Source organism: Motacilla alba, chromosome 2 (genome assembly GCF_015832195.1).
Source record: "Motacilla alba alba isolate MOTALB_02 chromosome 2, Motacilla_alba_V1.0_pri, whole genome shotgun sequence".
NCBI classification, from domain to species: Eukaryota; Metazoa; Chordata; class Aves; order Passeriformes; family Motacillidae; genus Motacilla; species Motacilla alba.
In genome coordinates this window covers 41,258,640-41,284,399 of record NC_052017.1, presented here as the reverse complement: position 1 = coordinate 41,284,399, position 25,760 = coordinate 41,258,640, and the positions used below count along the sequence as shown (strand labels likewise).

Sequence of the window (25,760 nt, the reverse complement as noted above, 5' to 3'; positions counted from 1 at the left end):
TCCCCGCCGGCGCCGCGGCGCCGCCGCCCGCTCCGCGTCCCGGGGAGGTGGCGGGGCAGGGGAGGGAGGAGGAGGCAGCAGCGAAGATGGCGGCGGCGGTGGGGAGGGCTGGCTCATTCGGCTCCTCTTCTTCTTCCGGGCTCGGCTCGGCTGCCAGCTTTTCCTCCGCTTCCTCCGCCGCTTCTACGGCCACGGCCAACAACAACAACGCCGAGCTGCGGGCGGGCGATGAGGACGATGGGCAGAACCTCTGGTGAGTGCCCGCCCCGCCCCGCGGACCCGGGCACGCTGGCCGCCGCCCTCGGGGCGCCTCGGTGCCCCGCGGGGGGCGAGGGGAAGGGGGCTGGATAATCCCCCCGCCCCGCTGAGGCTCAGTGCCTCTCAGTCACTGAGCTTGGGGGGGCACCTCCCCTTGGCAGTGGCAGCTCCTGCCCTGCCCCCCGCCCCTCATGCCGTAGCTCCCCCCATCCCCAGGAGATGGCGAGGGTGGGGACCGGGGGGAAGCGGGAGACCCTTCCTGAGCGCTGTCGTCTTTCCGTGCCAGGTCCTGCATCCTCAGCGAGGTGTCCACGCGCTCCCGCTCTAAGCTGCCTTCGGGGAAGAACGTCCTCCTGCTGGGTGAGGAAAGCATCCTGATCCCTCTGCCTTCCCCTCCTCACAGTGACTGAGGAAAGCATCCCGATCCTTCTCCCATCCCCGCCGCACACAGGCTGGCTCCTGAGCCTTCTCTTGGGTGCCTGGAGCTTCCCTTGTTCAGCGCCCCAAGGGAAGGGGGGGAGTGATGGGTAGCAAGGCGCTGTCTTAACCCTCCTGCTTCCTCCCTTGCATGGCTCTGCTTCATTTTGGAAATTGTCCACAGATGCTTTAGATACGCCCCTCATCGTGGTTACCTCGCCATAATACCCTCGCTGTCCTTCCCCCACCCCGGCTCCACAGGCGGGGATGGCTCGCATGGGGAGCTGTTATTGTCTCTCCCCCGTCAGCGCTGGCTTCGGGGGGCGTGCGGCTCCCGAACCCGCCCTGGCCGGAGCCGGCGGTGCCGCTTGCCGGCGCTTGCGGTGTGTCATGCGGACACAAAAACCGCTTCCGTGGCCCTAGCGGCATCAATGACGGTGCTGCCTGCGGGCCGGAGGGCGGGGAGGGCCGTGCGGGCTCTGCCCTGCCCACTCGCACCCAGCGTGGAGGAACCGGCGGCAGCGCTGCCGCCCCGGGATCTCCACCCAGGGCCTTAGTCCAGCCTGGCCCTCGGCAAGGTGAGAGGTACGGAAGGGGACTTTGATAGGGCGGTAATGAGACACCCAGCTGCAATTCATGAAGGAAAATGATACGTCAAAATTAAAAGGAGGAGAGAGTGTATGTGTATGAATAATTATTAGTACTATTATTAGTGTGGTGTGTTTTTTGTTATTTTGTTTTGGTTTTTTTTTCTGAAAGACTATTAAATACTATTACTGGTAAACAACATAATGAGTCCAGGTGTATGGATTTATAACTAGCTGCTTCTTCCACTCATTTTGCCAACCTCCCTGTCCCCAGAGAGAACCGTGTTAATATTTGGAAACAGGGTTAAAACTCAGTAAAGATATTCTTGCAAACTCTGTGCACACTATGATTCTGCGTAGCCTTGTGGCTTATACTCTCTTGGGGTTCTTTGAGTTAGGCTTTTCTTTTTTTTTTTTCCCTCTGTAATCCTAAAGCAATCACTTTGATCCTTTTCTTCCTGTTTTGATAAGCTGAGTGGTTACTTAAAACTGAGAAGGAGACAGAAGGAGAAGACCGTGCAAGGATGATAGCATGGTCTTCTGAAGCTCTTACAAGACTAACTACCCTTTAATTTGTTGCTTGGTATGTTATGTAATTAAGTAGGATATTGAGATTGGAAGTTGCAGGGATATTAAACAAAGGAAATACTTCATAACGATTGACAGCTTTTTATGTGACACTTTGAACCTAAATTGGATGATTGTCCTTGCTGAAGTTGGAAGATTCTTCTTCAAGCTGTGATCCTTGTCAAGAAGATTACGCTGTTTGTTTTTCCTCTCTCTTCGTAGTCAGGTAATCCTTAGTGCTCAGTAACTGGAGACTTCTTCCTTCAGACCTAGAAAGGATATCATAGATTGTTTCCAAATGCTCATCTAGTTTGTGCTATACAACCTGTTGTATATAAATTTTCTTTCTTACCATTTATGTAGAACTTATAGAATGGCTTAATGTAATTAATACATTTTTTCCTTTATTTGACTGATGTGTTTTTTTGGAAGATGTACAGATTTATAGAAGAAATTCTAATTCTTGCTTAGAAATTGTGTTTTCTGGGAAGGCCATGATCCAAGAAGGGGTTAAAAAACCCCAAATTTGGCATGTATTTAGGAAAAAGAGTATCAGATCTGAGGGCTGGCCAGAGAAGACCATGGCCATGTTTTTCACGAGAATGCCTGATCTTTGTTGTTCACTTGCAAGTCATGGTGCTTCTCCTGAAGCACACCATCGCAGGAAAAGGAGAGGTCTTATGTATTCTGTATTGGACAGATTCAGTATGTGAAGTTCTGTCTGTTTGGATTCTTAAACTGTGTTTACAGTTTCTGTGTTATCAAACATTTCCTCTATGTTCAAGCTTTGTTCCTTTAGATAGTTTTGTACTAACTTTTGTTGTTAATACAGAGCACTTCCTGGCATGTTTATTTTCAGTTTCTTTATACTTTCAGTACTTTTGAGGAAAAGGTGTAAAGCTGAGCAGCATCTTGATGGTTTTCAGTCAGTTTGTGGCAGGCGAATACTTACTGTATAAACAGTCATATTGGTCAAAAACCTTTCAGATGAAATATTATTTATAGTAACAAATGAGTGCTTATTTTAAATACAAACTGCATTAAAAAATTCCTTAAACCTCCATCATCTCATGGCCCCACCCTCAAAAACCAACTGGAAAAACTCACCATGTAGTGTTCTTTTGTTTGCTAGGACAGGTTTTCTAATTTGCCTACAGCGTTTTTATTTTTCAAACAGTGCATATAGTTGTATGCCTGGTTGTTCTGGGAACCTGTCTGTGTCTGGCATGCTAATTCTGCTATTTCAGTATTTATTTTTAGTTATGTTAACGTCTCATTTTTAAGAACCTGGAAAACAGTTGGAGTTATCTAACTAAAAGAGACTGGAATGCCAAATGTTAATCTCTAGATGTGGCACATAGTTTTGTGAAGTGAAGGTTAACAAATAATGTTGGTAATCATGTGCTCAAAATCAGCTCAGAATTAGTTGACTTACAGTTTTACTTCTCCAAAGTTGTTTCACTTGCAGACATTTTTTTCAATAACTATCTTTCTTTAAATCTTAAACTCTGATTGGCACCACATGTGGCATAAGAGAAAGCTTCTCATCTTTCTGTTCTTGTGTGAACAAATAATAAAAGTGCAAGCTTTTCTAAACTTAATTGTAAGTCCCTTATGCTCTGATTCCTAGGTAGTTTTGTCATAGTGGCCATAGCTACCTTGTTTAGCAAACTATACCAGCAGAAAATGTAAAATGTCCATGCTTTCTTAAGGAAATTGAGTGCTCTCATTGTCATTTCTAGCTACTTTTTGGAGATGGCTGAAGCAGTGGTTTTTTTGCTCTCGCTTCATTTATTTTCTCTTTTTTCTTCCTCTCCTGGACTGTCTTTTGCTCACTTGTGTAATAGAGGTTGATCGCAGGAGATGGTTTTTGTGATGAGAAAACAGACGCTTATAGCTGTGAGCTCTCATGTTCATTCCCTCTCTGATATATCAGCGAGTGGAGTAGAGGAGAGCAGCTGACAACTCACCATTGCAGATTGAATGGAATCCATAGTGCTGTAGAATGTGTGAAGGCTTGGATTCAGAGACCTGAACTAATAATTTATCCAATAAACTGCTGCATGCATTCAAGCAGTAATGTTCAAAGTCATTCCAGGGTGCATCAGAACACAGGTTTCCAGCTGGCAAGTGAATTGGATAGCTGTTTTCTATCTGGCTTTGTGTTTCATACATTCCTCTGTCTCTGAAGCACAGTATATTCTCTGCCTGAAGTTTTCACAATGTCAAGCCTTCCAGTGACACTCGTATGCCTGACTCTGTGTGTCTGTATTGCACAATGCTTCTACTGAATCACGAGTGAGCTTGGGTTTTTTATGCATTTTACTCGACTGGGTGATAAAAGCTTTGAGTTAATGGGCAGAGAGAGTTCAGCTGCCTCATGTCCACATTTTCTCTACCCCAGACATCTCACTTCCCAGGGCTAGGCCTGTTTGTGTGACTCTTGGAGCTCTGCTCCTGTCCAGTGGCTGTAAGGATGCTTGGAAAGAAGCACAATCCACGGCTAATTTACAGGTACACTTTCCTGTGTGTACATGTACCATTTTCTGCAGTAACAGCCATTCCCAATATATCTTCAAAAGCAGGTTTAGCTTGCTGCTTTCTTCTAATGGACCTATGGAATACAAAGAACTTGAAAATTAAGTTTAATACTGCAAATTTTTGTGAGGTTATAAAATCTGATTGTTAAATTTGTAGTCAACACTTTAAAAATTAGTTTTTATTTTATTTTTTCCTTTTCAAAAAGCTGGCAGCTTCATTGTTTTCATTTAATCATTGAAACTGATAAAATACTACTTGTTCATACTGTCCATATTATTAATCTCAAGTATTTTAAATTCCCTAGTGCTGCAGAAGTGAACTCAGGGTTTCTTTTTGTCCTCTTCTTGCAACTAATTCACCTTCTGCAGGCAATGAAAGCCTTGCAAATGTAGTCAAATTGTGTTTAGGTCAGCAGAGTTATGCTTCTAAAGTGTCAATTGTTTTGATGGGGCATTGACCTAGATAAAATTCTAATTGCTTGTTTTGTAGCTACATTTTTTTACAATTAAGTAGTACTTCTTTGTTGTGTCCTTCTGCTATAATACCCTTTCAAATATTCAGAATTACAAGAGTGTTGTGTGGTAGACGTCACTTAGAACAGCATGGAAAGTTCTGAAATTCTTGAATTGCATTTATTTTAGTTTGCCTCCTTAGTGTCAGAGGTGCTGCTGGTTACTGGATCTGTCTCAGAAATAGCTCCAAAGGTGAAGAACAGTGAAAGGAATTGTGCTTCTCTGTTCTCCAGGCAGGTTAATGGCAAGAGTACCAATAAAGGTGTCCCGTGGATAGTAACATGGGATTATTCTATTTTGGTAGTGAACCTGGATAAAATACACTAGACAACTTCCTGCTATGTTAAAGGAGAACGACTGAGTTAGAAATGGATGCTGTTCATAGTCACTGTAGAATTCTCTGCAATATTTGCTTTTCTCTGACTGTGTGTCTCTCTGAGCACAGATAACACCATTACTGCTGTACCTGTTTCCACAGTCAGGCCATGTATTCTTGTGGTGCAGGACATAGCAAAAGACTTGCTGGAAAAGTTGTCTGCAGTCTGCTTTCTGTCATGTTGAAAGGCTGAAGTGCAATTAAGGTGCTCCTCAGAAAAGTTATTTGTGACACTGAAAAATTAAATATACCGAGTGAATCGTGTGTGAGGGGAAAGACTCATCTGGCATAGTAAAATAAACTTGGAGGAGGAGACAATTTTTATTCAATGAGCAAATGAAAATTTAGTGACAAGCTATTTGTAAACTTGTTGTGGCCTACTTATTGTGAACTTCCATGTTGGTTTGAGAGATTGTATGCTCTCATCAGCTTAATGAATTTTGTTCTTTAATTCTCTGAAAGCAAACTAAATTTGGCTTACTCTGATTATTTTGGTCTTGTTCTGTAAAACACTTTCTACAATTAGTATAGAATGTGTAAACAAGCCTCTTTCACTAATATGCAGCTGTAGAAAGGGCAGTTATTAGCTTGTGACAAGTATTTTATCTTGAAAATAGCTACAGTGCACATGTGCTTGGTTCTAGTAGGAAGAAGATAACTTTGTCTCTACGCCACTGTGTCGGGATGCAGGCGTTCCACATGGTACGGAACAGAGATTGCAGTGGGATTCTGGGAAGGCATCTTAGCCCCGTTCAATAACTCATGTTTAGACTTGATGGCTTTGTTCTATCATACTTAAGCAAGATAGATTTTTTTTCCTATTAATAAAAATACTCAATATTTTATGCTACAGATATTGGATGTTCTGAATTTTTTTACCCAGAAGTTGTCTTTTGCATTGTAAAAAGTATAAAGCTGATTCACAAAAGTATGCTTGGGGGTATGGGGTGTGCAGAAGATGTTAACTGGGACCCTTACTTCTATTTTTATTGGCGTTGTTTGAACGTGATGTTTTTAGAGATGAGTTGTAGAATTCCCATATCAAGCTGAATTTTAATTGATGGATTTAAAATGCAAACAAAAAACTTCCTTCAAGGAGCCACTAGGATTATAGACTACAAACAAGTAAGGTATCCAGGGTTTTTCAAAGAGCTGTTGAAAAAAAATCACAGTCCTGGATTGAAGAGGGACATGCTACCAATACTGATGACACAAAAGAAGTATTCACTTCTTGCTTCTTTGCCTTGACATATTTTAAACACACTGGACACTTTACAATGGAGAAAAAATTTAAACAGACAGTCAAAGCTCATGTCTGTCTTGGAGATAACACATTGATTGCTCTTTCTGTAAGAAATGTCTTGTTGTAGGACCAGTGAAATTCTACTTCTGTTTTCATTTGCTAAACTGAAAGAAGTGTGGAAATAGCATGAGTAGTAAATATTTTTGAATTTGAAAATTTTAATTGAAAGTTTGAAGAAGTTCTCTAATGGAGAGCCTAAGTCCTCTCTAATGTAATAGCTTGTGGCTGAACAGTTGGTGTGGCAGGACATAGATAAATGCCTGTTTGCCTGCACTTACAGAAGGAGATTAATTCACCTCATTGCCCACCCTTCCTGTCTGGGGGGACCATTCTCTAAATTCTATATTGTGGCAGAACATTTAGTGATACTTGATTTTCTGCTCAGCAAACATGATTTTTTGCCTGGAGTAGTGAGAAGGGAGGAGGCTGGGATGGGCTTCTATTATTACAGTTTCCTATAGTTTGGGGGTAGCAGCAAGAAGGATGTTTTCAAAACCTCTTTTGTGAACAGAGTAGCACCTTGGACAGAGGAGTTTTCACAACCCCAAACTGGAGCTCATCAGAGGAATGAAGTAGTAGCAGTGTGCAGATAAAAATGCGACAGCGTTTGTTTAGTTGAGTATAAGACTTTCCATTTTGTTAACGAGACAGTGAAATACTGTGTGTAAGCAGATTGGTTTGGCTTTGTTTCAACTGCTTCCTAGCCTGACTTCTGTGCAAAATTAAATCTGTTGTTTTTCTTTTACTTGTATTCAGCTTTGCATAGCACCGCTTGCTAGAAACATCACTTCTGTTTCCTCGCTGTTGTATTAATTTGTGAGTGCAGTTTGGTATAATGGAGAATTCTTGTTCTTTACTATGCACTCTGCAAAAGGAAGCCTTTTTATGTTATTTGCAAAAGAAGGATGCAAAGTCTACCTGATTTTTTTCCTGCCTTGAAATGCTATGTCAGAAATCTTTTGCTCTATGAGTTTATGCATGGAAGTCAGTTGTTAATTTAATCATCCTACAGTTTAAAATAAAGAAGCTACAAGATTTCCCAAAATTCTGAAATGGAAGATGACAGTAATTATTCTTGAAGGTGCATAAGGCTCTGTTTTCTCTATTGCTCCAGTAGCACTTGGAAAAACAATTGTTTCATAATATTGATAGGCAGTGATGTTTGCGCCTAGGGAATACGAAATTTTCCTTTTGTTTGATACAAGCAGCATTACTTTTTCATATACTTTAGAGGTATCCAGAGACAAACAAAAAAAAGGTAAATATGTTAAATGTGTTGAGGTTAGTAATTTGAAAAGCCATATGTGATTGATATTTTTTCTAAACGTATATACTGTTGTATATGTCCCAGGTAGCAGTTAATGCTAAATGTTGTACATTCTCAATCAAACCTCCAACAGCTAATAGACTTTAATTTCCTCACATATATTACCCTCTCCTTTGAGAGGAAGAGAAGATTCTGTACATAGTAAAGGCATTACAATAAAATGTTTGAGTTTTGAGAAGTCTTAAAAGTTAGCACTTAGAATTAATTTGATCTCAAGATTTCTAAAAACTACCTAGGAGTTTTAGATAAACACTGATTTAAGATTTTCTGTTTTGATACTGTTGCTGAAAAGTAGCTAGAAAGCAAAAATCTGCTGCTGCTCTTTCCTACCATAACTCAGTATATTAAGTGTGTTTTTTTATTGAAGACTAGGTTGGGAAAAAATAATAACAAGGATACAAATACATTTGCAGTTGTTATGATTTCAAAAGCTGTATGCAACATACTACACATAGAAAGTAGAAGCAGATGAAACCTCAGATCTTAGCATGTTGGTTTTACTAATGTGGGGTTGGACTAGCTGGCCTTTGGAGGTCCCTTCCAACCCAAACTATTCTGTTATGATTCTGTGTTCTCTTGGCCCAGACAGTTATCTATCTTTACCTCACCTTTATGATCAATTGTTTGGACAAAAAGGATGAAGTCCTTGTGTCGTAAATGATGGTCCTGTTTTTACTTCCTCACAGCTTTTTAAATAATAGTGACTCTAATTTGTGTTAAATGTGTCTAATTGTGTCTAATTTAGCTTAAATGTGTCAAGAACTCTGGATCTCCTATGGGGTATGGCACATTTGACTAGGCAGCTATTTTGTACCTTTGCAAGTGGGTCATCCTGTTTGTAAACTAGTTGGTTTGTGTATTACTAACTTCAGACTTCACTGATGCATCATTCCAGCTTTCCCTCGTGAAAGATGAGTGCTGCTCTCTTCATGCAGTAACTTGTACAGCACTGTTATGTATGTCAGTGATCCACCTGCCTGGTCTTGATGTTTTGAGATGTGTGAGTATTTGCCAAGGACAAAGGAATAGACAGGCTTCCTCATGGAACAGATTAAATTCAAGTTGTTCTTGGAAGGAACTGATGGAAGGCTGAAATAACTGCTGTGTGTGCATATGTGTCCAGAGGTACTAATTTTACATCAAATCAATTTGTCTTGTGCTGTACTGGTAAAATTTCTTTCAGTGTAGAGGGGAAAATAAAATTCCATTTCTTACTTTGCCATAAGGTATTAATTTAACAGTATTGAACTCCAATTTATTTTAGGCATTGGGAAATATGGGGTTGGAGAGGAAATTACATAACACAGAGCCATGACAAGTAAGGGGCTTGTGGGAAGTATATTTCAAGTTTGCCTGTATTGCTTAGCTTGAGCACTTTGTAACAATAGTTGTCTAGATAATAGCATCTGTGTAAGTATGGTTTAGTTCAGACTGTTTAAGTGTATATTTTATCATGTGCAGAATTTTTTTCAACCACAACAGTTTCTTAGACATGTTGCAGCTACTTTAAGAACAGGTAGATACACACAGGAGATAGTAAAGTTTCCCAAATTCAAGCAAGTTAAAATCTTTATTGTCACTTGTGTGAATCAAACCGCAAAAGAATGGAAAAGAACTTAGCTGGAAGTGATCTGTTCTGAGAAACTCAGAATGCTCTTAAGTGCAACCCCTCATTAAAAGGAATGACAAATTTTGATTTGTCTTACCTGTTGAGCCTTCTGCTGGCACGCATTAATTGAAGCTATCAATTCACACAGGTAAAATAGCTCAATGAATCATACAGACATTGTTGGCAGAGTTAAAGCAGCTTCATAACTTGTCAGAGCAGCAGCGAATAAAGTCTTCTCAGTAATTTGTAGATGACAATTTTAAGAAGCTTGGATAAGTACAGAGGTGAGGGCAGAGGAGGAATTGTAATTCATCTATAGTGATGAAGCTTGAACTCTTCACTTTTTCATCAGAATTATTTAAAGGATATTTTTACAAGAGGAAAAGCTTGTTGTAGGACTACAAAGTAGCACTGCTTTTTAATGGTTTTTTAAAACTAGCTGTAATTGTTTGCTCAGGTACAGCTTGATTTAATACAGGAGCTCACAAATGAACCCTTAAATTGTGGAAAAGTTAAAGGGATACAACTTAATGTTTCATTTAACTTGTCTATACTTGACTAGACTTCAAACTTCAGTTCTGATCTTATTTCTCTCTCTCTCTCTCTCTAAAAATATATTTCATTTAAAATATGTCCATTCCATTGAGTAAAACCCCTACAGCACTTCAGACTAAGTCTTATGTTTTCCAGTATTAGTGAAATATGAAAATAAAGCTATCCTCTAAATTGAAGACTTAGTGTGGCAATCTTGGGGCTGTTATATTAAGCAAATTCAAAATCAGTCCATTGAAGTATGATATCTCTGTTCTTTACAGTGGTTGTAGCTATAGTGTTTTTAATGTAGCCGTAGTGACATCTATAAGAGCATGGTCAGTTCTCTTTAAAGGGAAAATGTCATTATGTTTAACAGTGAAACTTACTGCCCTTGAACTTTTGTCTTTGTTACGTGATTAAAAGCATGTGTTTAGACTCTCCCTCTATAGGAGAGACTTGGGAAAAAAGTTGTTAGATGCAGAATTAATAACGTGCTTCTTAGGGACCTGGGATTAACTTTAGTTTTATAAGCTGCATGTGAGTTTCAAGAATTTTGTAATGTCTGTTACATACTCATCATTCTGCAAATTAGAGAAAAAAACAAACTGGCAAACCCCTACTTTGTGTCCTAATTCACCTTGATTACTCTTTTGAACTGGAAAAAATGCACATGAAGTTTTCTAACTCGGAGACCTGTGACTACAAATGAAGTTTTTCAAGAAAGGGTCTCTGGCATTAGTTGTGGTGTTTACATTGTGCATATGCTGTAAGGTTCAGTAGTTATCCAAGCTCCCTTTGGAGAGGAGAGAACTGGAGTGAATGGATCTGGATTGCAGGCTTGTCTCTGTGCTATCCCAACAAACACACATGTATTGTAAGGCAGTGGGCTTACTATTTGTCAGTTCTTTTTAAGGTGTCTTGAGACCTGTAACAGAGAAAATATTCAAATAAACGATTTCATAAAAGCTGAGGTAAGAGACTTGCCTTATTCAGTGTGCTGTTTGTAGTGAGAGAGTTCTGAACTGTAGGAGGAGCTTACTGTGAATTAAACTCTAATTTAAAAAAACTTTATTACTAATTTGGTTGTAGTTGAAAGACTGAAATTGTTGAGGTGTTTAACTACTCCTTAGCATATCCTTTTAAAGGATGGGTGTAAGAGCCTGTTTCAGGTAGCATAGTTGTGGCATAATTGCATTTATCAATAATTAGAAATAATATTTGAAGCTGAAACATGCACTTAGAACAGGTGGTTGATTTGGGAAAAACCTGCTGTGTTTCAAAACTCCAATGATCTCAGTCACCCTGTTAGGATATGGTTTTCTTCTTGCCCCAGGTGGTTTTTAATATGTAACTGTGATTAAAGACTGAGTGGTATCTTACTTCTGTCTCTCCAGGTGAAGATGGAGCAGGTAAAACTAGCTTAATAGGAAAAATTCAAGGAATAGAGGAGTACAAAAAAGGAAGAGGAATGGAGTATTTGTATTTAAATGTGCATGATGAAGACCGAGATGGTGAGTCTGTATTTGTAACAGTATCTTAAACCAGTTTGAAAGCAATGGTTCAGCAGTGTGATATTTCAAATGACAGTGGGATGTTTTTATGTCCTTATAGTATACAGGAATCCAGCCTGTGCCAGAAGTGATTTGTATCATAAGGAATTTTGTCTGTGTAATTTCTTCGGTAGATACCAGGAATGACCACTTAAGTGGTAGAGGAGGAGAGGAACCTGTCAAAAGAAAAAGATAAAAAGAAAAGACCAGGGAAGCAGACTTAGCTGCAGCATTCTGAATAGATGTGTGTTTCTCAGGCCTAGAGGAGGAGGTGCCCAGGCTTCTATCTTCCATTTCAATTGCTGTGGCAAGTAGGTATCCTGAACCTACAGAGAAACCTTTGTCTTGCTGGCACACAATCTGCAAGACTACTGTCATCAACTGATGGGTAGGAAATTGTGCACAATGCTAAAGGAGATTTAAAAAACAAACAAGAAAACCCAAAAACTTGGGTGAAGGTATGGTTAGAAAGGAAAACATATGTTCATGATCCTGTTTAATATCCCAGTACCTGGAGTTATAGGATGTGAATAAGGATATACTGGAAGCTTTGGAGAAAAATGGGAACTCTTGTGTATACTATAAAAAAATCCCAAACATGTTGAAGGAGAGCTAGAAGAAGCTGGCCCTTTTTTTTTTTTTTCTGAAATCACCTGCTTTACTGACATTCATGTCTGGGTATCGGTCTCAGAGATGGCTTGGAACCAGATTTAAGAAGGTTGGGAGTTTGCTTTAAATGTCTTCCTCAGAATTCTGGAACAGGTAATAAAAATTTACCTGAAAGGAAATGTAATTACATGAAGCCAACTAATTTTGAATCAACATCTCTTCTTTTCCTGCACAAGTGTTTGTGAATTTGTAGTATTGTGGTATTTTTTGGGGAAAAAAACAGTGGGATGATCTATTTGTATGGTGATTATCCTTTTGCAAATTGGAAGAGTAAACTGTCTATTAAGTCAAACTCAATCATTAAAAACTTACAGTTTTTCAGGTTTTTTGAGGGGTTGAGGTACATACTCTAAGAGTTAGCCAAGCATGTCAGATGGAGTTTTGAAGGGGAGATAGCAATCCTTGAGAGCTGAGCAGGCCAACGGCTGCAAAAAGATGACAGTTCACCCACTTTTTCTCTTCGAAGTTGTATATTGAAGAAAACATTTTTCTTCTCAAAAATGTTGAACAACTGTTTTGAAAATGTTGACTGCTTTCTCTGGATCCTCCCTTTCAGATAATGTATTTAAGATCTTCAGTTATCAGCCATTAAACATCAGGGTTTGCAAGGCAACGAGCTTGTCTCCCCACAAGCTGCAGATTGCTGTGTCATTATGTGTGTTCAGTGGACTGATAAAACATCATCTGCCTTCTTCCTTGTATTTTACTTGTGCAAAGAATATTCAATGGCCATTATGTAGTAGTGTGTTTCAAGTAAATCTCAATAAATGTTTTTCCCTTTTTTTTGTAGACCAAACAAGATGTAATGTATGGATTTTGGATGGTGACCTGTATCACAAAGGTCTTCTTAAATTTGCAATGGAGGCAAGCTCTCTAAAGGACACTCTAGTTATGCTGGTAGTAGACATGTCTAGACCTTGGACTGCACTGGATTCTTTACAAAAATGGGCAAGTGTTGTAAGAGAACATATTGACAAGTTAAAAATTCCTCCCGAAGAAATGAAAGAAATGGAGCAAAAATGTGAGTATTCTGCAAATACATGGGAATCCATTTAAATATGCTTAATGCTTTCTGCACCATTTAATCTCTCCATTGCAGTCCTTTTCATTCTTTGGAAGTGTTATTTAAAATTAGAATTTACCAAGCAAGTCTAGCTTCAGATAAGTCTCAAGTAGCTATGTGAACAATACTAGTACTTCTTTCTAACAAAATAACAATGTAGGGGGAAAAAAATTCAGAATGAACACAGCTGAAATTACAGTCTTGCTTTTTATGTGTTTTTCTAGGTAAGATTCACCAAGCAAAAAAAAATTCTAAGCATTCAATTTTTCATTTATTTGTTTAAAGGCAGATCACTACATCAGCTTCTCAACTGTTCCTGTAGTTAGCCAGTTAGAGAATTTTTATTGATGTTAACAGAGCTATGTGTTTGTTGCTCTGTCAGTGTCTTGTCTTCTTAGATTTAAACACGCAGAGCACAAAGATCTTGCAGTGTTTCTTACACTGGCTGACTGAACTCACATTATAGCTCCATATTACTTTTGAGCAGCCCTTTGCATTTCTCTTTGGGTAGTAGAATTTGAGTATTTCCCATTCATCTCTTGGTGAATTACTACAAGGAAGAGATTTGAGAAAGCTGTGTGTTGAGATCAAATAGCATGATTAAACTTTCTTTTTAAGTCTGAAGTTGCACTCCAACTGGTACATTCTTAAGCAGTGAGTGCTTATGCTAATTTAGAAATGCAGGTTGTAACCGTTCTGTGATGAAGTGGAATGTAAGGTGACAGTTGTAGATACTCTGGATTCAGGTATGGGGAATATTAGTTGTTCTGTTTGTCCCTTTAAGAGAGAGATTCTTCTGCGGGAAGTATCATCCCTGAGAATTGTATCTTCCACAAGAAGTTGTTTAGAGGAGCTGAGCTCTCTTGGATGTATTTTTTGTTTTGGTTTTGGATGTTAGTGCATATGTATTAAACATCCCCTCAGACACTTTCAGGATAGGATTTTGCTGGATGAAAGTATGGATACAGTATCTATATTATCAAAGGTATATAGCTGATAGTTTTGCTTCTTTACAGACTGAGTGAACAGAATAGAGAAACTCTACAAAGTCCAGAAAATATAAGCAATGAAATGAGTCAAGAAAAAATGCTACTCCATTTAGTTTTGTCTGTTTTGGTTTTCTATCATCTGGTCTAATTCTTACAGATATAAGTAATCTGAACATTGGGTATAACAGAGGCCCTGGACACAATCCAGATGTGACTGGAAGTTGGTTTTTGTTTTGATCCTGTTGTGAAGTGACTTCATGTATTGCTAGGTGGGCAGGAGCATGACACTGCCAAAAAGGAGGGAGGAAACATTGCTTGCCTGGCTTTTGGCTATGGTGAACCCACTAGATTCTTGTGTCAGGCTCAGTGCTCCTGAGAGCTGATTTAACTTGCTACCAGGACTGAAATCTACTGAGGGTTTGTGTGTGTAGTTTTCCGGAGGTATGCTCCTGTGTTTGTCTTCATTTCTAGCAGCTTAACATCACTCAAAGACAGACCCTGCGAGGACTAGAACTGGTACAGAAAGACATTTGGGGATACGTAGCAGCGGTGTGTGAAGGGTTGAAATAGCTGTTCCTCTTCACTAAAGTAATATGTGTTTAAATGAAATTATGTTTCTAAGGAAGACCTGAGATAGTATTCCACAGTTTTGGAGCTGTGATATACTAAATTAATCTCCTTTTTACTGCTTTCCCTACTTACATAAAGATTAGTGTGATCACACATTGGGAATTTTAGGATCCACTGGAGGATTTATGCAATTATCCCAGGACAGGATATTATACAGGAAAGACACTGTAGAGTGACTGGCATATTGTGGTGAGAACTCTGAGTTTCAGATACATTCAGTTAGTCTAAGAAGCTCTTTGGAGCAGACTTGAACTAGCAGCATTCCCTAAATTAGAGCCTGGGTTGACAGTTTGAGATGATAACCTGTGCATGTGCTTTTTGTTATTGTGAGCTCCAAGATATGCAGAAAAATTGAATAATCTTCACCTAATATAATTTTTCCTCTGGGGTGCTGAAGTAAGTTTTACTCTGATAATTGCACAGATGCTTTTCTAGGTATGAACTCAGAGGGTTTCAGTCACAGTCACGGTTTTAGTGACAGTAGAAGTGGATTAGCACAGAAATGAGGATGTTCTGCTGTAGTTCACTGCCCCTGCGCACGATGCAGCTGAGCTGCCTTGCAGCCTGACTTCTTGTGCTGAATCAGGATGTGCTACTTGTGGGATAGTAGGCAGTGCTTTGGTTTGGTTTGGTAGAGCCTTGTTTCTGCTGTGTGGAACAGGACATGTGATGTGAAAAATACAGACATTTTATGCCTCACATGGCATCCCTGACTGTAGGAATAGTAAGTGACTGTGTAATTAGAGGCTTGGGCGTGTGCAGCAGAACATGACAAGGACTTGCAACAAGAATTAGGACAAAGGAAAGTTAGAGTGTAATTTACCCTGCTTGCTACATTTTAAAGTAATGTCTGGTAATTTTAAAGCGTACCAAATGTTTAATATGCTATTAAGTAATTATAAAGCTAGTTAAAACTAGTGTTTATATATTCTGTTATTTTTTGTTTATACTACTTTTGAGTCACTGTACAGAGAGTGAAGTGTGGATAAAGGGTCTGTAGGTAAAACCTAGTAGCAGCTGAGCAGTTGTTGTGAGGCTTAATTCTGTTTATTCTGACAAACTGTTCCATTAACTTTGCCAGGAAGAATGGAAGGAAACTTATGTCCTTTAGGAAGCAGATGAAACAGTAATCCTTAGTAGCAACTGCCTAGTGGTTTCACAGTGACAAAAAAACCCCATGATTTGATGTTGTCCTTATGGGCAGTTTTGTCTGCTCATGTTCTTCTGGCTGCTGATCCAGCAGATCTCAGACTTGCTAGTTCTCCCTTGTGCTGCACAGAGCCAACAGCTAGCCAGGACTAGGTGCATGCTCTGTTTTTTCAACACCAAGATGCAGAAGTACTATACAATCAACAGTGCTAGAGATCAATGGCAGTGGAAATCATTGTTGAAATAATAAAGCAGCTGATGTTTTAATGTAACTTTTTTTACTTTCAGTGGTAAGAGACTTCCAGGAGTATATAGAACCAGGCGAGGATTTTCCAGCTTCTCCACAGAGAAGAAATACTTCATTACAGGAAGACAAAGATGACAGTGTGATTTTACCCCTGGGTGCAGATACACTAACATGTAACTTAGGCATTCCAGTAGTAGTAGTTTGTACAAAGGTTTGTTTCACGTTTTAGGTTTTTGCATATTTTATTGAAGTAATTCTGTCGATTGTGGATTGGGGTGGGCAGCACATGGTTTAAAGTTATTCTGAATATCTCACTTAAGAACTCCTTAAAAGTGTTTAATACTGAAGGTTGGTTATCTTCTGGAACCCATTATTAAATGTTACTTTGGAATTAGCTTTTCCTTTAGTACTACCAGTTTTTAAGGAATTGAGAAATACCTCAGACCTGGTTTTGCTCACAGAAATGAGCTAGTCAATAAGCAACTAGAATTCCCCTTGATTTCCACAGTCCTCCATATTCTGAAAATAGTGGGTTTTCTTAATATATCTGAAAATTTTCTGAAGATAAATTTCTTTGAGAGTTGTAGTTAGTGAAGCACTGGACTTTTAACTTTTCTCAGTTCTTAGGGTGTTTATGTGATCTGTTTTGGTTTCTGTTAGATATGTAACCATATTAAAGAAAACAATGGTGTGGTTCTCCTGTGGCTATTTTTTATCTGGTTTTGTTGGTTTTTTTCCCCCCAGCTCCTCAGTTCTCATTGGCTTTAAGCATACTGCTTCTGCAGCCTCTCCTGGCCCCCAGGGAAGGCATAAACCTTTTGATGCATATGCTGTTCCTTCTCTGGAAGGCTAACCCTCTCATTTGAGCAGCATTTTTTTCCCACCTGCTAGTTTCCTTTTATTTTTTTCTCCACCTCTACACTTTTTTTCTTTTTCTGCTTCCATGTTCCTTGCTTTTGCCTCCCTTTGCAAAGAGCTAGTTAGTAACTAGATTAAGAACACTGTCTTTTAATGCCACAGTGTATAAAAAACATTGGGTAAAAAATTGTGATATCGTGATATAATTGGGTAAAAAATTGTGATATAATTTAGTGGTAAGTTTTCAACAGAGATTTTGAGTGGGGAGTGCATTGGAGTGGGGAGGGAGAGTGAATGAAAAGTTCCAGCCACTTGAACTCTCAAGTTATGCTGATTCCATATACATCCAGTTATATATTATTAAAACCAAAACGGTTCAATTGTGCTTCTAAACTATATTAGCAGGTTTTTGTTTTCCTCTGCACTACCCCACCCCACTCCATCTCCCTTTCCCCTTGTGAACTGGATGTGTAGCAGCACTGCTATTTTAGCAGATGACTGAAAGCAGTATATTAATTTTGTGTTTATTTTGACAGTGTGATGCCATCAGTGTTCTGGAAAAAGAGCATGACTACAGAGATGAACACTTTGACTTCATTCAGTCACATATCAGACGGTTTTGCTTACAATGTATCCTTTAACACATCACAAAGATGATATAATTACTCAAGTCAATGTTTATATTAATTATGACAAGCTTAAAAGAATATTTGTGTCTGTACCAAAGTAGAATGCAACTGTTTTACTGTAGCTTGCACTCTGCTTCAGCTACCCCTGTGGGCAGCACTGAATTAAATTTTTCTGTTGTATCTTTTTTTTTACAGAGCTACTAGAGTTTCTAGTATGTCCCCTTACCATGAATTTCCTTATTGCCTCTACTTCCATATTTAGGAAATCAGTTCTCAGAACAGCATATCTTAGCTGACAAGCTCCCTAAAACATTAACAAGATAATTCATTTAAGTATGATCTTGCTCCAGATGCACATAAGGCATGTTATTAATTTTGTCCCACATATGCAGTCTCCTCCATGTTCAGTAATTCTACAGGATGAGGTTAGGATGGAAGGAAAGAAGTGTGAATTGCTGTAGGCAAGGTCCATTGACTTTCCTGATACTGGTACAGAGACACTGCACAGGAGCTGTTGCAGTGCTATTATTATTTTTTAACTTCATTTTTTTAGAAGAAGTGTATAAAATACTGTCTAGTGTTGTTTAGTCAGATAGACATGCTGAGATCTAAATTTTAGATGCCAGTAACATGCCTACCTTGTGTCATCATTTGTGCTGTGGTGAAAGGAAGTTTAAATGCTGTTGGAGGGACAGCAGATGACGAATGGAAAAATTGGTTCAAAAGCCAGAGACTTCAGTTGAAATGGCACTTCCTTCAGAGGGCTTCCAAGACCTGATTTTTTTAAGATGGAATTATGTAGTAACTCTACATTGTGTGTGACAGAAGAATATAAAGTAGTAGGGATTAGCTTCCATGATTGCATATGCCATGTACAACTTGAAATTCCATTCTAAATTTCACAGAATAGGAATCAGACCCCATTACGTAAGTTTCTTCTAGGATTTGAATTGCAGAAATGTAGAAATAAATTAGGCAATTTGGTATTTTTATAATCCTAAAGTAAAAATTTCTCTTTTATTAATCCTGTGCATATAATGTGTTAATTTGATTCTGAACTGTGCTAGAATATTAAGCACTCTCTTGATCTCTTAGTAACTCATACATAGTAAACTCATTTGCCTTCATTTCCTTTAAAAGCAGATCACTGTATAATGTAAGAGTTTGTTCTCCTAATTAAAAAAACCCAGATGGGAAAGTGGAAGATCTTTGGCATTTTTGAAGCTGCTAGTGTTAGTGCTGCAGTGATTGCAGGGTAGGATAATGAGAACATATAAGGATATGGCATGAGAATTTTTGTTCACTAAAAGCAGAAGACTGTTTTAAAGGCATTGTAGTGAAACCATTGGTACTTCTTTCTCACTTTGAAAGTGAGAAGAGCCTTTATTTTACATGAAAATCAATGGCTGAGCTGGTCTAAAACAAATGCAGGAAAAAAGAAAGATTGATTTAAATTACTTATTAGCTTATTTCTGAATGAAGTGTTGGAAGTTACTTGACCTGTTTTGCTTTGGTTTTGTATTCCCTTTCAAAATTCTACAAAGTAGCTGACTCTTTATTGATAGTTTAAAGGCTGCTTCATTTTCTTTTACTAGCCACTAAACTGAGTTTTCTTTAACGTGTTTATTCAGATGGAGCAGCACTTATTTACACTTCAGTAAAAGAAAACAAAAACATTGATTTAGTGTATAAATATATAGTCCAGAAGTTGTATGGATTTCCTTTCAATGTTCCAGCTGTTGTTGTGGAAAAAGATGCGGTATTTATGTAAGTTACCTCCACTATTATTTGTGTGTGACTACAAAATGTATCTGTGCAATTCTTGAAAGCAGCATTTAGAGCCTTTTTTATGGCTTTATGCTTTTTAAAGTTCCATGTCACATTCTCATGAGTTGGAATTTGGTGAGGGCCAGTGGATGAAGATTAGAAACACTCACTGCTCCAAAGGGAAATGTTAAGCCCAGAGATTGTTTGTACTGATCAATAACCAGCTTGTGTAGGAGAATGGCCACTGTGACAGCTTTCCTGGCTCTCAGTTGGGTGCAGTTCAGGAGTGCCTGCAAGAATAGCCTGAAGCAGCAACAGAATTTTAAGCCAAATAATCCTTTCTCTAGTCCTGCAGGTTGGGATAATGACAAGAAGATAGGAATATTGCATGAGAACTTCCAGACACTAAAAGCAGATGACAATTTTGAAGATATCATAACAAAACCACCAGTCAGAAAGGTACACTGAGATGTCTTTGCATTTAACTGCCTTGCTATTTATTTGCCTGCAGTTTTTTTGTTTCATTGAGACTATGCTTCCAGTTTATCAAAAGTGTGATGTACCATTGGGGGGGGTGGTGGGGGGTGGTGTTCTTATTTTCTTCTTAAAGTTGCTCTCTAGTTAACAAAAAAGATCATTATGTGGTCATGTTCTGTATAGCTCCTCTTCAGCATACACCTTTTGTTCTTCCACTGTTACATTATTCAAGATTATAAATACACTTGTTTTACTTTCAAGGCATATTTGGTATTTGGTATAAACATAACTTACCGGTTTCTCAGGTTGAGTTGCTTTTTGTTTGTTTTTTTTTTTTTTTTAAGAACATTTGATTTTGCTCTGAGTTGTTTATAACTTCATAATACTTTCTGTTTCTTTTGGAGTATTTAAAATAAGAAAGCTTGAGACAGTGTAAAATCAAAAATAAACATGTGCAAACAGCTTCTACATATATTCAGTGTATCTTCCATTGTACTGTCTAACCAAAGGACTTGACAGAACGACCTATAAACATATGTGAGGTTGTTGAACAAAAGGCCTGCAGCAGTGCACTCCCATGCACTCAGAGGTTATTGAAGGCAAATATTTCTGTAGCTTTTTTCTAACAAAGCCAAGATTTTGTGACTGATCTTATTTTCGAGTGGGAATTGTTTAATGGAGAAAACTAGTACTAAGTCCTTTCTGAAATCATTAGGGAAAATAATAATGACATTTTAAATAGGTATCCAAGGAAAGTATAACTGACAATATTTCCTTTTGCACCGTTATAAACTTCAGGCCTGGATTATAAACTTTGATACTGATATTTGCCATGCTTGCTTGGGCAAAATTTTTGAGGAGCTTATTTGGAAGGGGAGTGCTTGCAGTTTGATGCATAGAACTAGGAACTGAGATGTCTGTGTCCAGTTCCTACACCAGTGTGATGCAACACAGGTGAAGAGTCATGTGTGCCATAGTTACCTATAAAGTAATACTGAGGTGAGGCCTCAATAAATTACCAGAGACAATGGGCATGATGAAGAGTGTGTGCATCCATGAATGTTTCTTACTGATCCTGAGACCCCTGAATGAGCCTTGTAACCATTTACTTAATTCCTCTTTACTGAGCAATTAAATGAACTTTTTAGTGGGTCTTTCTATAAATGTATCTACAGCTTTATGCCTAACAGGTCAAAGGAGTTAATGATAATTCTATTTCGCTTCTAATTAACTTGGCCTAAATGGAATCATGAAGCAGCGGTCTTAAATATGAAAAATGTGATATGCAGCAATGATAGTATTTTAGACATGTACTTAATTACTGAATGTTTTGGTCATATTCACCAGCAGATAAAAAAAAGCCTTTCTTTCTTTCAGTCAAATTTATGGTCATGTTTCTGTATTGCAGTTTGTTCATGAAAAAGAAATTGTAGCAGAGGATGACCAAGTGTTTCTTATGAAGCAGCAGGTAATTTTCTGTCTATAAAAGAAGCAACAAGAGTTTCATTTAACAACATCCCCAGTACAAATTTGGGGTTGTATTCTTAGTCAAATTTGGGGTTGTATTCTTAGTCACTGCAATATCTAACACTTCATGTGTATGTTTGGTTTTTTGCAGTCACAGTTGGCTAAACAACCACCTACTGCTGCAGGAAGGCCAGTGGTTAGTAACAAAAATTTTAAATATCATCACATGAAAATCATTAACTTTTGTATATTTAGAGGGTGGCTTTTATTTTTACTGTCAAATATTGTTTGATATATTTGGTTTTAACTACATAGCATTTAAAGACTCATAGTGCTCTAAAATTATGACACTCCACAGTGAGTTGTGACAACTTGTATTGACAACAAGGGCTGAAGGTCCTGGCTTTTCTTTTTGTATGTTAGAATGCATTTATGGCCAGAGGCACGTGGATTTTCAGGTTTCTCATGGGGTTGAAATAAAAATCTTCTCTTGTGCTTTAGTTACACCAAAGATAATAATTTTAACAATATTCTACGAGTGTGAAAAAAACTTGTACACAATCAGCAAAAACTAATCCTGTGTCATTTCAGTTGCATGAGATACTACATTTAAAATACAAAAGCTTAAGAGGTGTGAGAAATAACAAAATGCTTCATTTAATCTATTCTTACACTTCAGGTTTGTTGTTCTGTTATTTTTTTGGTTTTTTTTGTTGTTTTTTTTTTTTAATAGGATGCCTCACCAAGAGTTCCTGGTGGATCTCCTAGGACACCAAATAGATCTGTAACATCAAATGTTGCCAGTGTTACACCTATCCCCACTGGGTCAAAAAAGATTGATCCCAATATGAAAGGTACTTTTTCTTGTGAGGGCACAAATGCAGCTGGAGAAGCAAAATAATTGCTTAGTCTGCTTGCTTTAATGTGCTTATTTAGATTTATTAACACACTAAATCAGTATTTACTTAGAAAATCTGTGTTGGTTTTGTGTTGTGGTTTTTCTTTCCTTCTTCTCCTTGTAGCTGGAGCTACATCTGAAGGAGTCCTGGCTAACTTCTTCAATAGTCTCCTGAGCAAGAAAACTGGTTCTCCTGGTGGCCCTGGTGGTGTTGGTGGCAGTCCAGGGGGAGGTGGCACTGGAGGTGCTGGCAGCAACTTACCACCATCAGCAAAAAAGTCAGGTATGATTAATGACATTAAAGATCAACTCAATCTAAATTGAGTGATGGATTGTTCCTGTTAGTATAGTTTATCAAAAGTATGAGTACTACTATATTTAACGGAATGTTTTATATATACATATATATATATATGCTTTTCTATTCTACAGGGCCTTTTGCTTGTGTTTTCACAGCACTTTAGTATTGCCTTTTTGTGGCTTTCAGAGGAGCAAAGAAAAAATCTTCATGTAGTTGTTTAAGCATGAATTGTGTCTACATGAGTTCCTTGTTTTATCCCTTTGTTTCCACCATTCCAATGAAATGGCTTATGCCATAAGCCTCTTCTAGTCTTAATTAAATAGGTGATGACTGTATTTCAAGCTGATTCTTTTTGACAATACTGTCAGTACTAAAATAGCTTTAAATTTTCTTTCACCAGAGTTCTAGCTCTGATGTGATGAGCACTTTGAGTTTGGTGGCAGCCTGTAAAAATACTTACGTGTTTTCTTTTGACAGCTGTTTATATATGAGGCAATTAATAATTACTATTAATCTAGAAAGTTTAATAGTGACTTTGCTAAAGCTAGATGCAGGACTATATTGGCATTTCTTGCTATTCCAATTTAAAATGTTTCTGTATTACTTAAGTTCATGTGTACACATACACCTTCCTTCCCTGCTTCCCCAAAGGTTAATAATGCTGCACTTAGGGGAGAATGCTGGTCTTTCTTCGATAGTTCACACTTCTCACTAATACTTTGTGTAGATTAACCCTGAATTTTTTTTCGCCTGTGCCCACTTCCTTCTCTAAGTGCAAAACTCAGTGGGCTAAGCAAAGTTTGAGTGCTTCCTACTGTGCTGTCGGCAAAGTCAGCAGTGCCAGTTTGAAAAACATATGGAGATTGTTCAAACAAATGCAGCTGACGCAATGTGAGGCACAGAGAGCACCCACTGAAAAATCCTGTGGGGAGTGTCGGCAGCAGGTTTGGATGATGCCAAGCAAACAGAGGCAGCACTCCAGAAAAGTGTTCTGTCTGGGGCTGTGGCAGAAACTTCAAGGACAGAATTTAATTATTAAGGAGCAAAACAGTTCTCAGATATTTTCTACTATGCAACAAATGAAGGGTTAGGGTTATAGCCAGTTTAACATTAGAAAGGACTATGTTTTCAAGGAATTACCATCAATACGAACAAATTTGGCTTAGATGTGGCCTCTTCACCTTCCTCAGTGTTTGCTGTCTGTATTTAGTGATATAACTGCATCACTCACTCTTCAAATCTGAAAACTGTCTGTTAAGACAATAGTTTGGGATTCTAATACATTATTATCTTTTGTTAAATGATTTGAAGAGCAGCAAAGTACATCTGGCCAAAATTACCTTTATGGATAGTTCCTGTTAATTTGCATCTTCAGAAAGGATGCTGGGACACTGCTACAACTGTACATGTGTCAGAACATTCTTTTACAGATGCTGTGCACACTTGCCATAGCATTGGAGTCCTAATCCTGCACTGCTTTTTCCCATGTTGTCTCCTCCATTCTTGCTATAGAACATAGTGGGATAGAAACCTATACTGAAGAGTAGGAATTAAAACGGGTGGGGGGAAATTGTGTGTTTTGAGCTTAAATTAGGTAAGAGTGTGGCTGCACAAATGTTTGTGCCAGTTCAAGTTAGGGAGGAGATAAGTGGGTGAGGAGAGAAAGGGATTTGCCATCTGCAGGTCTGTGTGCACCTGTGAGCAATGGTGTAAGGTTTATGCTGATCAAGTACACAAAACTGGCTTTGCTGGGCTTGGTGAAACTCCTGATTTTTACATTAAGCATTATTTCAAATACAAATTATACAGAAAATTGTGTAGAAGCAGTCATAAACTGCTAGTCTTAACAGTCTTCTTTATTTTATACTTTAACCCTTCAGAAATATGAAAGGATATGACTTTCTCTCTACTGTTTCCTTTCTGTTTATTTTGGGTTTTGGCCTTATGCCTTAATTGTGCACCTAAAGCATGCAGTAACAATTACTAGGATTTGTCTGATTTAAGAATCGAAGATACCATAGGCTTTTCATAAACATGACTGAATGATACACATTTATTTTGTAGGTCAGAAGCCAGTTTTAACAGATGTTCAGGCAGAATTGGACAGAATTTCACGAAAACCTGAAATGGTCTCTCCTACATCATCTACATCTCCCACAGAAGGTGAAGCATCTTGAAGACACCAAATAAAACCAATTGTTCAGTTTTCTGGGATAATTCAAACTTGCCTCTGCCTCTTCCTTCAGTGACTGGAACTAAAGAACTGAAATATCTTTCAGAACACAAACCATTGATGTCTGTCTTTCTTTTATATGTGTTGCCCAGCTTTACAAAAGGGAGCTGTACAGATGGAAAATGGTTATCACATTGTGTAGAAGCACTGCTCACAGTGCAAAACCAGTAAATTACTTTTTTTTTTTCCTGGGTTTTGTTGAAAAGTCAGTGTAATTCTGTAAAATTGCAAGTATGTCCACTTAAGTGATAGGGGTTGCTTAGAGCAGGAAAACTGATACACACCACAGGCACTTAATTTATATTGATTTCCCAGTCTGTTAGGTAAGTTTAATACTATCTTAAATAGATTTAACCTCTACACAAGAGAACTACTGCTAGTTTTTGAAAGAGAAAAACAATTGCACAAATCTGTAATAGCAACAAACTCCAGTTATACTTAAACATGTCGTTGGGGAATATGGTTAAAAAAATCTGTTTCATCTCCACTGAAATTTACACTGCATTCAAAAACCCATGCAAAAATTCATTTCGGGTATAAGACTAAATTAATGGCCGGGGTTTTTTTTTTTTGTTTTTGTTTTTTCCTCTTTGATTAATTGCAGACACTGAATAAAAGATGTATAAAGAAAAAGCAGAGGTTAAATGTACAGAATATCAGTATCCAGATTTGTCTATATATATATGGCTCAGCCTTAATGTCCCCCACTATGTTTCCCACACTACTTATGGTTTAAAATTGGTCATAAAAACTGTAATCAGTTAATAAAGTATTCTCTGCATTCAAATTTAAATAACTTTCA

The 25,760-nt window shown here is 38.3% G+C and overlaps 1 protein-coding gene across 1 annotated transcript; it reads left to right on the top strand.

Moving 5' to 3' along the window:
• DYNC1LI1 (dynein cytoplasmic 1 light intermediate chain 1) lies at nt 1-25,760 on the top strand. The gene is made up of 13 exons (XM_038161228.1): nt 1-253; nt 545-618; nt 11,426-11,542; nt 13,041-13,271; nt 16,370-16,539; nt 17,723-17,816; nt 19,447-19,582; nt 19,930-20,041; nt 21,468-21,527; nt 21,678-21,722; nt 22,260-22,380; nt 22,549-22,707; nt 24,790-25,760. The coding sequence occupies exons 1-13, from the start codon at nt 87-89 to the stop codon at nt 24,900-24,902; spliced, it is 1,599 nt and encodes a 532-aa protein (XP_038017156.1). The 5' UTR covers nt 1-86; the 3' UTR covers nt 24,903-25,760.

What these genes read in the sequence shown, in the direction of transcription:
- DYNC1LI1 (XM_038161228.1), top strand. Translation starts at nt 87, where the DNA reads ATGGCGGCGGCGGTGGGGAGGGCTGGCTCATTCGGCTCCTCTTCTTCT. An exon ending in GAAAGAAATGGAGCAAAAAT is followed by an intron (nt 13,272 to 16,369) that starts GTGAGTATTCTG and finishes TTTTACTTTCAG; the next exon opens with TGGTAAGAGACTTCCAGGAG. An exon ending in TAGTAGTAGTTTGTACAAAG is followed by an intron (nt 16,540 to 17,722) that starts GTTTGTTTCACG and finishes TTATTTTGACAG; the next exon opens with TGTGATGCCATCAGTGTTCT.